Genomic DNA, 12,272 nt, shown 5'->3' with positions numbered 1-12,272 from the left:
TTGAATTTATCCGACAAAAGGTGCGGCTTCAAAAATCCTCCTACTACTTGGTGTAGCTATAGATGCAAACCGATTTCTCTGTTTCCGCTTGGTACACCTCTGGTTGCACTGAAAGTTATGAGTTGAAGTTTGTATGTAACATATTTTAAGTAGACTTAACAGAAAAAGCTTACAAAAATTACAAGCTACGAGTGAACGCAATCTATTCCGTATTTCAACAAGTGAATACTATGGCACGTTTTCCGTTTGCCATTGTTATTAATTAATTTTTCGATTTCAAGGGTAAAAATCATCATGTCAGTAATACAAATTCTGGGAGCCGCGGGGGGAGGTTCAGTGGTTGAGCGCTCACTTCTGATGCATGGAGACCCTCTTTCGATTTCAGCCCACACGCAGCGAAGTTTATGGTGGACAAAATACCGCGTCCATGTTTTTTCTCGAGCCTCTTCATCCCACCATTGTCATTTATCTCATCACCGTCGTCTCCCTTAGCTCGGTACAATCCTGGAATATTAAATAAATAAAGAAAGCACACACTGTATTTTAGTTAACATCTATCTGATTTGTTCCATTACTTTCTAGTAATTTTTGTTCTCAGTAGAAATTAATGATATTTTTGCAAGAATTTTGAGAGTCCAATCCTCAACTTTGATGGCCAATAACTCGGGAACTAAAGGTTTACAAAGGAAAATATTTCATATGCTTACTAAGCAAGTTAGGGTCTGATCATGGCAAGTTTGGTACATATTGAGTGTGTTCTGTAAATCACGGATGATATATACTATTCTTGAGATTGATTTTTAAAAGATAAATCAAATAAGGAACTAGAAGGTTTGCAAGTGTAGAACAAAGATCGTTACATCTAGTGCAAATTATAAAATAACTAGCAGAATGTTCGTTCTTGGCATGCAAAGAATAGAGTTTTATGGAAATATTTGAAATATACACAATTTTTTGTACTTCCCGTAATATTTCTTGATGCGAGTTGGATTTTACAGGAGTGACGTAAACACTCATACCAGTTTTCTTCCTTCGGGGATCTGTCGAATACCAAAATAAACCTTCAAGCCTCCTTTTCTCCCCATCACGAGTCGCATCTCAAATTTTCGTCTTGAAAGTCAGGGTACGATTATTTTCACAGAATTTCCACGTTCTACTCCCACAAGTTGTTTTGGAGATACGGAGAACGCCTGAAAAAAACTGTCAAGCACTCTTCTTCCCTTCTAGGAGTCAAACTTCGCAAACTCTTTTTGTTCTATCTGCAATCTAGAGTACAATTAGGTCATTTGTGCAAAATTTCAAGGTTGCACTCCTTATAGTCTCGGAGATCTAGTGGTGAAGTGAATAGAAGTTAAATTTTTCTACCTACATTGATTTTTCCTTAAACAAGTAAGGACACCATCTTTATTTATTGGTGTGCAAAACTTACAGACGAAAGTTTCGCATGCTGTGCCATTCTCAAGTGGCTTACATAGATCGTTGAAACTTCAACTATACATAGGGAAATTATTTTTACGCAACGCACTGTATAATATCATTATGTCAAATAAGTTTAAAGCACAGTGCACAGCTTATAGTACGTTAATACCTATCAATTGTGGAAGTACATCAGCACTGGTGATAGACGGAAATGGAAACAATTGTGAAGGTAATCAAATTTCGTCGGAACAAAGGAGACACAGTTCGACTTACAACGTAGCGAATCGGGATGAGGGTGAAGTGTTAAAATTGACAGGAAACTCACACGTAAGCCATGATAAGGAGCCAGGAGTAATTTTGGCTACTGAAAGTGAAGAAATTGATCGAATATCGTTAATACAAGGTCCACATAATACAAATCACGGTACGAAAGAACCTGGACTTGATATTAACAGATCGCAGCAAGTATCCACAAATGGTATAGAACAAAACGATCCATCTAGTACAACTCAGCGAAAATCAAATAGAATAAGAAAGGTTCCTACAAGGTATGATGATAATAGTTTTTTAATGCAAGTTCCAATAAAAATTCCAAGCACTTAGCCAATAGAGGTAACAGTGACTACAATGTAATAAATGTATATTACCAGAACGTGCAAGGTTTAGCTAGTAAACTTGATTTTTTTGATGTATTAGTTGAAGAGGATCTTAAAGGTATGCATGTCATTTGCTTTAGTGAACATTGGTTATCTGCTAATCAGATGAATATGGTACACTTAAATAACTATCAGTTAGCTACAAACTATTCACGCGCTAGTAGGCAACATGGTGGGGTATGTATATTTGTAGGTGACCATTTACGTTTTAAGGAAATAAATGTAAGTCAATTCGTTGTTGAATTGCATTTTGAAATAGTTGCTATTTCAATTGAAAATATGTGTATAATTTGCTTCTATAGGTCATCAGCAGGAAATAGTAATGTATTCTTTAGGAATCTTGAAACTGCTCTTGAGTCTCTATGTAAGAAATATAGTACGGTAATAATTTGTGGTGATACTAACATTGACTGGCTGGTTCAATCAAGAGAAAAAACAAAATGTCAAAATATATTGGATATGTTTGGGTTGCAGCCTCTTATCAGAGAACCAACTAGAGGGAAAACTGCGTTAGATCAAATAATAATAAGTAAACAATACACAGAGTCAGTTACCTCTTTGAATATCTTTAAGCCAGGCTTTTCTGACCATGATGCAATAATAGGGCAAATACACACATCTCAAATATTCGTACCTACTCAATCAGAAGTTATAACAAAAAGATGTTTCTCAAAAACAAATATTAATTACTTTCTACACTTGCTAGCACAAGAAACCTGGCACAAAATATATGAAATTGGTGATACGGATGGTAAATTTAACTTTTTTCTAGATACATTTCTCTTTCACTTCAATATTGCGTTTCCCAGAAAGAACTACAGTAAGGTTAGGTTGGGGAAACCATGGGTCACTATAGGAATTAGGACTTCTAAACTCAAACTACTTGAGTTATCAAAAAAACTAAAAACGTGTAAAGATGTAACACCTCAATTTGTTGAATATGTAAAATACTATAGAAAGACATACAAAAGAGTCATACGAACAGCAAAACTTTTACACAGTACAAATTACATCTTAGCAGCGAGAAACAAAAGTAAAGCTATGTGGAAGTTAATTAATGGTAAGATGAATAAGGTAAAAACAACAGGAATTGATGCAATAAAAATAAACTCTCAAGTAGTATGTAACCCAGATAAGATTGCAAATCATTTTAATAAATATTTCTTAACTTTAGAAACATTTAACCCAATCAAAATAGCTCATCAAGAAAATAACTCTAAGCTACAGAGCGGAATAACTAAGTCGCTTTTCCTGAAACCAGCTACACCAGAGGAAATCTTACAAATAATAAAAAGCTTAAAAAGCTCCAGCTCTCCAGGTTGGGATGAAGTGCCATCCATGATTGTAAAGGAAAGTTCTCTTCTTATTGCACATCAACTCTGTCATATAATAAATCATTCATTTTTGACAGGAATTTTTCCTACGCGGCTTAAGTTAGCTAGAGTTACACCTGTGTATAAAAAGGGAAGTAAATTGGAGTTAAATAATTATCGTCCTATTTCAGTTTTGTCGTGCTTTTCTAAAATATTTGAGTTAGCAATGAAAGCGCGACTAAATAACTTTTTCCTTTTAAATAATATAATATCCACAAGTCAACACGGGTTTCAAAGCCAGAAGTCAACCAACACTGCAATCTTTAATTTCATCTCTGATGTAGCAATAGATATAAATAAAGGAAAGCATGTAATTGGTATTTTTGTTGATTTATCTAAGGCGTTCGATTCTATAGACCATGGTATTTTGCTAGAAAAATTGTATTCTTATGGCATCAGAGGTATGGCAAACAATTGGATAAAGTCGTATTTATCTGAACGTAGTCAAACTGTTGGCATCTGTAAAGAGGTAAATGGCAGAAGAAAAATGGTTAAATCATCTTTAATGAAAGTAACAAAAGGAGTACCACAAGGATCAATCTTGGGACCTCTTTTGTTTGTTGTATATATTAATGATTTGGTTAACAGTCTAGGCTGTGTGAAGTCAACATTGTATGCTGATGACATAAATGTTCTTGTCAGTGGAGACTCAGTAAATGAAGCAGAAAGGCTCACTACAAAGACGCTAACAAAAATTATTAGTTGGTTAAACATAAATAAATTAACTATGAATTTAGGAAAAACTAACATTGTCAAATTTCGATTCCCGGGCCAAAGAAATGAACTTGTACCAATAACTGTAGACACTGTAGAATTATGTCAAACACCATCTATTAAATTTCTAGGAGTATATGTTAATGAAGATTTAACATGGAATACTCATGTTGAATACATTAATACTAAACTCAGTTCACTCTGCTTTGCATTCCGTAGGTTGCAAGGTAGTTTGTGCAAGGAAGCTGTCATGTCCTTATACTATAGCAAAGTTTTTTCAATAATAAACTATGGTGTTATATTTTGGGGGAATTCGAGAATAAGTGCTAGTACATTCCGAATACAGAAAAAAATTATTAGAATAATGTTTAGTATGCCTGAACGATCCTCATGTAAAAATATTTTTAAAAAATATAAATTATTGACATTACCTAGTTTATATATATATCGCACAATTATGTATGTAATCGAGCACAAGGATTTATTTACTTTAGCTAATACGATTCATTCATACAATACTAGGCAGAATTGTAATATGTATATTATCCAACAGAATTATGCAAATTTTAGCAAAACTGTGTATATGAATTGTATAAAATTATATAACAAATTACCAACAAAGTATAAGGACATTAACGAAAAACGGATATTCAGAAATACTCTGTTAGAATTATTGTTAGAAAAAAGCTATTACTCTGTGGAACTCTTGCTGATAATATATAGAGAATGTAAATCATATCTGACAACTGTAATGCTTAATTGAGGATTGTCCTCATTTGTAAGCTATGAACAGGCAAATAAATATGAATATGAATATGAACATAGCAAGGTTGTTGGAATTTTCTCAGGCCAAAAGAGTGGGTTTTATTGGGTAAAACCTACATAAAAAAACGACAAAAAACACCTCCAAAAATATACTTCAGTACCAACAGTCTATTTCAGAAATCGAAATATAAGCGAGTGCCAAATGCAGAGCATGTCCTACGAAACACGGATAGGTATTCACGGCTTCCTTTTGTGCGACAAGGAAATTTCATAGTTTCACTCCAAATATGTTCAATTGAACATTAATGCTTACGTGGTATTTTAAGTAGGCACACGGCTTTAAACGTACGTACTTAATTTAATAAAATCCAATTTTGCCCAATAAAACCAACTGGACTAGGTTTAAAGAAAGAAAAACTTACGTTTTTGGCAACCCTGATACGTAGAAAGTAGTGGTAAAGTATTATACAGGAAACAATAGGAAGAAACACGTGATTAGAACAAACATTGCACTTTTATACAAAGGCAATGACTTACATTGAAGTCATTGCAACTCATGATGGCGTCTCTGACATTACAGAAGGAGAGAAATGGTTCTTAGAAAGGTGTGTAATCACCACAGATGGCTTTGCATGTTCTACAGTGTGCTCCCTGCTGCTCACGAAGTTGATACCAGGACCCCGTGCACCAGAGGCAAACGCTATACCCAGGGTTGGCTGGTTTAAACCAAGGTGGTTTAAACCAGCTGTTTTTTTCAAAAAAACCAACTGGTTTAAACCAAAAAACACAAAAAAAAAATGTTCGTAAAAGTGTAAGTGTTTGTAAAATCTTGATGAACACACATTTCTGGGTTATCACGTTTCACTCCTGTATATTATTCGTATTATATTCAGACCTAAATTCCCCATTCATTACTCAAAAAGATTATACTACAAAAGCAACTTTTTTTTACAAGTTTATAAATGTTTATTTTGTGATTTTTTTTTGTAGTTGTTATTATTGTTATGTAATTGCAATCGAAGAAAAATTCTAAATATTGTTTCGTTTCAATGTTTACTATTGATAAAATACATCGAAAATGCTGTACTTTGTGTGTGTGTGTGTGGGGTCATACAGACCCCACGAGAGGCATTTAGTGAAATAAGTATCTTTGGTATCTATTTATGTATAAATGAGTCTGAGCCAAAGTGGACTCAAATAATTCCTATCTTTATTCCCTTTTCTTATTGATATGCAGATTAAGTCGGTGTATTTCTTTAATTGGACCAATAAAAGTCGTTGTTAACTAACTTGAACTAGATTAGTTCTTCTGTACTCCGTCGTACTTTGAAATTGTTCATATGTAATTAATTCTGTGTAATGGTTTCACTTGTGCAACTGTTTATCTTTTTGTCCTTCTGAAATGACTCTTGACAGTTATATTAAAAAGCATGTAAAGATCAGTACAACGTATTTTTTTTTTTTTTTTTTTTTTAATCAGGATTCCTTCGTGAGTGAGTCGGCAGACGTATCGCATTTGTGGCCAATTAGTCCTGGTTCTGAGTTCAAATGGAGGACAATTTCTCTCGGATGTAACTCGAGAAGCGGTTTTTATTCCGCTTTAAGCTTATGTGACCCCTTCCAGCATAACCCGGTTGTTGCATAATAACATCAAGGCGAAACAAACTTATTTCTGTCCATATATGATATGAATATATAGAGCAAATCATTTAAACCATAAAAACCTGGTTTAAACAAAAAAAAAATCTGGTTTAAACCAAAAAACCGTTTTTTTTTTGGTTTTTTAAAATAAAAACCATGGTTTTTGCCAACCCTGGCTATACCACTGAGCCGCTGCGGCCCCTGATAAATTTTAAGTTCCGGTCTGTCGTTTATTTTGATAGTTTACATGATTGAAATTAGCATATTTGTAATGGTATACTGAGTGCTCACTGAATTACGACCACCTAGCTAATACTTTATTGGTCCATTTCACTCAGATGACGACCTGGACAGGGCGTGGTATGGGTTCTTGTAGTTGCTGATATCACGGGAATCTGACACCATATTCCTGATGGATCTCGCAGTGAGCCCACGGATATCGGTACAGGAGTCATTGCGCGAAGAGCTCGTTCTACAGCATTCCATAATCTTATATAGGATTAAGATCCGGTGAATTAGGGGGCCAATTCCCATGCTGCAGCTCTGTGGAATGTTCCTTAAGCCAAGCAAGTGCAGTCCTGGCTTCGTGGCACCGTCCTGGAAAATGCCATCTTCGTGTGGATAGAAGTTTTGCATTGTAGAGTGTACGTGATCCCCTAACAGCTGCAGATACACAACGGATGTTACACTGTCGTCCATGCACACCAAAGGTCCCACTCCATACCAACAAAAGCATCGCAGACCATACAGCCGTCCCAATCTGTCTGTACAGTACGCATCATACACGAGGAATTCATAGCTTCCTGCTGTAGACGCCAGACATTCACACGCCCGTCCGAGAGGTGTAGCACAAACCGTGATTTATCAAACCAACACACTCTTTTACAATCATCCACGGTCCAGTTAGCGTATTCGTATGCCTAAGCGCGACGAACTCGGCGATGACAAGTAGTAAATAGTGGGTCGTTCGCTATGGAACTTCATGCGTGCCAATGTATGCCGTATAGTTGTGTGGTATATGAGAATTTTGCATCCATCATTGTATTGGTCACGTAATTCACGGGCTCTGATGGTTTGCCTTTTACGATCTGTTTGACGCAACGCTTGCCTCACTTTTTGAACTTCCGTACACCCCTGCGGTTCCGCCTCTTGGAGACTATTAGCACCTTTTTTTCTCACTCCTTGTACACGTTCACTGCACAGGAACGGGCGCATCCGACAAGTAGTGCTGTCTGAGTTATTGACACACTTATTGCTCGGGTACCCACAATAATGCCCTATTGGAATGCGAATAAATCCTGCTCAGTTTCTATTACAACAGTGTGCTGTCTGCCAACATGTAGCCTCGAGTGTGTTCTTTCTTTGCAATACTACCAATCGGGGTGGTCATGTCATTAGCTCGGCTGCTGGCCACACTTTCTTCTGTGGATGGGTGGTCGCAATTCGGTGAGCACCCAGCAGGGGCGGATCCAGGTGTGGCGATCGCCCCCACAGAAGAGGAAACTTTCTTATTTTATATATATAAATAAAACCCATCAAAAAGTTTGAAGCCCTTAAAAGTAGCAGTATGACAAACCACCGCCCCTCCCCCAGAAGTCGGTCCTGGATCCGCCCCTGGCACCCAGTGTAGAAACATTGAATATGTAATCACTTATAAGCGTGCTAAGGACATTCAATGAGCAGGTGGAAGGAAAGAAAGGAAGGAAAGGAAAGGTAAAAGACACACAACTATATAGTCTTACGTGTTAATTTGCTTTATCATGTTACTTTTTTTTTTTTTAATTTTAGGAGAATCATGGCGAAAGCACCTGCGATTGGCATCGATCTTGGTACCACATACTCATGTGTTGGAGTTTATCAGCATGGGAAGGTTGAGATTATTGCTAATGATCAAGGCAATAGAACCACTCCAAGCTACGTGGCTTTCACAGACGAGGAGAGGCTGATTGGAGATGCAGCAAAGCAACAAGTCGCTATGAATGCAAGCAATACAGTTTTTGGTAAGTGTTACAAGTAGTAGTTGTGTCATTACCAGGAATATGTTTATCCGAGCTAGGAAAGGGCAAGGATATATATAATCTGTTAACTGACGGTGGACTTTTTACGTATGCAGTACATAAACAAACATTTGCTAGAGCAAAATAAAAGCCATCCATTATTATTGGCAACGAACACCTTACCTCCATTTTTTTTCCACTTCCTCAAAAGCCACGCGTAATAATTTATCCTCAGATATGTCATTTTGTTCAACTTCATGCAATTTGCGGATTAATGTGCGTCTCATTTCAGCGTAACATAGTGAAACACAGAATTTAAAAGTTAAGATAATCTTGGACTATTTCTCATTATCCATACTGTCGTAAAGGAAAGATTGATGATGGTATATTTTAGTACCAGTTCCGTTTTAATGGGGATCGTAATTGTCATATCAATTTTTAGGTTTACACACACAACACACACTAAAAAAATCTAGATTTTATCGTAAACTATGCATGAGGATTTGTAAGTTCAGTGAATTCTATTGATTGATACAGATGGTGATCAGAAAAATGGAAACACCTCTGGTTGGCAACACGTCAGATGTATGGGTTGGCAGTGGTGTCGTGGCGTGTTAGGTCGGTCTCCATACTATGTCAGGCGCAGTGGAATAACAGTGTCCAGTGGCTGCAGCAGACGGAGGTAGTGTAAAATGGGAGACCTCTCAGATTTTCAAAGAGGACAAATTGTTGGTGCGCGGTTATGTGGAGTGAGTGTGACGGCAGTGGCTACTGTGTTAGGTGTGTCGCGTGGGACAGTGTCGAAGGTGATGACGGCCTACACAACACACGGGAAAACCACATCGGGGAAGCGAAACAGTGGGCGGAAGAAAATCATGAGTGACAAGTCACGCCGGGTATTAAAGCACATTGTTACGTAGAGCCGGCGTGCCACTGCAGAGCAAGTGACGGAGGAACTCAATCAGCACCTCCCCCACCCTGTTTCGACAATCACAGTCCGCCGCGAATTACATGACATGAACTTACGGGGTCGTGTTGCATCATCATAACGCTTTCGCACGCCGCAAATGGTGCCGCGACCATGCAACTTGGACCGTTGAGGACTGGAAACGTGTGATATGGTCGGATGAGTCATCCTTCACCCTATTCCCAACCACGGGCCGTGTTTATGTGTGGAGAACGCCCAAAGAAGCTTATGATCTGCAGTGTCTCCGCCCAACTGTGAAACATGGCGGCGGCTCGGTGATGCTGTGGGCCGCAATATCATGGTTTTCATTGGGTGCTGTGGTCACACTTAGCGGACAAATCACTGCCAACGATTATGTAGTAATTTTAGGAGACCACTTGCATCCTATGGTCCAGATGTTGTTCCCGGACAATGACGCCACCTTCCAGGATGATAATGCACCCATTCACACAGCTGGCGTTGTTGCAGCGTGGTTTGAGGAGCATCGGGATGAAGTTCAACACCTCCCCTGGCCCGCCCAATCCCCAGATCTCAACATAATTGAATATCTGTGGTCCGTCTTGGAAACACGACTCCGGCGACGATTTCCACCTCCATCCTCTCACAGAACTGGCCGATGCCCTGCACGAGGAATTGTGTAAAATTCCACTTGCTACCATTCACGACCTCTATGCCTCCATCCCACATCGCATCAAGGCTGTTCTGAAGGCGAAAGGTGGCCCGACACCATATTAATCTGGTAAGTTGCAATTTCGTTCAGGTGTTTCCATTTTTCTGATCACAATCTGTATATGTCATGTTTGGACATGTTCTCCGTTACATATTAATAATGCAGAATATCGTCCCCTTAAAGTGTTGTTTGTCTATAGTGGTCGCGACGACTCGTGAAGCCTGAGTGAGCTCTACACGAATCATAGAACTGCTTTTCCCTCACGTGTGATAGCATCGGAAGAATTCGGTACGATTCGTGAAACTACCTTCCGAAAATACACTTGAGAAAAAAGTAAAACAGCAGAAGAGCACGAACAACGTTGCCAAACTGAGAGGACATGGCAAACGAGCGAGAGAGAGAAACAGGGGCGGATCCAGGACAGACTTCTGGGGGGGGGGCGGTGGGTTGTCATACTGCTACTTTTAAGGGCTCCAAACTTTGGGATGGGTTTTATTTATATATATAAAATAAGAAAGTTTCCCCTTCAGGGGGGGGCGATCGCCCCGATCGCCCCCCCTGGATCCGCCCCTGGAGAGAAAAGAACAGCACTTGAAGAACTATAACCCGAACACTAACAATTATTCGAATGAAACGGTAACAATAATAATAGCAAAAATATAAAAACACAACAATAACAACAAAACGAAACTTAGCGGAAATCCGATAACACTGCACTGTTAGGTTGGTAAAATGCCCAATTTTTCTGCACTTTGCTTAACATTGTTCCGAAGAATATCAAGGTACATAACTTTGTCCATTCTACCATCAATAAATTGAATTTTACCAACCCCTTTTGCCGACATGCACCCCCAAAGCATAATAGAACCACCTCCATGTTTTACGGTGGGTATGGTATTTGCAACATTCTTGTCCGAATTGGGTTTTCGCCACACCATGTGGACCCCATCAGACCCAAAGAGACTAATTTTAGTCTCATCTGACCATAAGACATTGTTCCAAAATTCTTAACTGAAGTCGTAACTTACGATTCCTACATCTTATGAATGGTCTCTTTCGAGGTATTTGACCATGGTAGCCGTATTTGTGTAGCACTCGACGAATCGTCTCAGTGCTTACTTTCTTACCTGTAGCACACATTCTATTATATTTTGGACTTTTAGAGCACTTAGTCGGGGATTTGGTTTCACCTGTCTCACAATCACTCTCTCGTCCTTCTCACTTAACTTTTTCTTCGAATTTCTTGGTTTGTTTTTCACTGAACCACTATACTTAAATTTATTTGTATATTGAACTGTAGTGTGTCTTTTACCTATTAATTGTCCCATTTTTCTTAACGACCACCCCCTTAATGCTAGCTTTATGATTGTCTCTTTGACTTTCTCTCCGAGCTCTTTACTCTTCCCCATTTTTGTAAGGATTATCTACCTATGTACACCACGCTTAACACCAGCAGTTGATATGTCCTTTTTGTGTACGTTACACTAGCTATGCTCGTGTTCTACTGCTGTTTTATTTTCTTTATAGCCTATGAAATGTAAAACTGTGCAAGTGTACGAATAACAATGTGGCGTAAATTCGGGAGTTCTCACATGTTTTCTTTTCTGCCTTTCTATGGTGTGCTTGTTTTGACCCCTTTCTGCACTGGGTATGTCTACCATGAACCTACCTCACCCCTCCAGCAATCTGCTGTCAATTTTACTATCAGTATGTTTCATATATAGTGGTTTTCTTTTAAATTTAGGTGTGTACGAATATGAATGTGACATACTGTAATTGGCGTTAATAGTTCTGTTCGCAGCACTAAAAAAGAAAGCATGTCTGAGTGTAGTTAAGGTTATATAAAACAGATTCGATACATGACTGGATATAAATTACAGTTTTAGAACTGTGTAACTGGCGTGAAATGGCGTGAAATAGTGTGAAACCTTCACGTTTAGAATATCTATACACCGTTGCATCAAATAAAAAACTGACGTTGCATGTTACTGAGAAATCACCTGACAGGATATATAGAGTCCACAAGACATCTATACTGTGATAGCAGAACTATCACTAACAAAGTGCCGA

General features: G+C 38.3%; 1 protein-coding gene across 4 annotated transcripts in view; it reads left to right on the top strand.

Annotated features, from left to right (window-relative positions):
* Positions 1-12,272, top strand: part of LOC145690337 (heat shock cognate 71 kDa protein-like) — a 237,180-nt gene that overhangs the window by 59,371 nt on the left and 165,537 nt on the right. For all 4 annotated transcript variants that reach the window (XM_081765129.1, XM_081765130.1, XM_081765128.1 and 1 more), the window contains exon 2: positions 8,357-8,568. In XM_081765129.1, coding sequence (XP_081621255.1) covers positions 8,364-8,568 — 205 coding nt within the window. In that variant the 5' untranslated portion in view covers positions 8,357-8,363. The remainder of the gene's footprint in view (positions 1-8,356; positions 8,569-12,272) is intronic.

This window comes from Thermobia domestica, chromosome 7, assembly GCF_964235325.1.
Source record: "Thermobia domestica chromosome 7, izTheDome1.hap1.1, whole genome shotgun sequence".
Taxonomy (NCBI): Eukaryota; Metazoa; Arthropoda; class Insecta; order Zygentoma; family Lepismatidae; genus Thermobia; species Thermobia domestica.
Note: the sequence above shows the minus strand (reverse complement) of the source record. Positions and strands in the feature narration are given on the sequence as shown.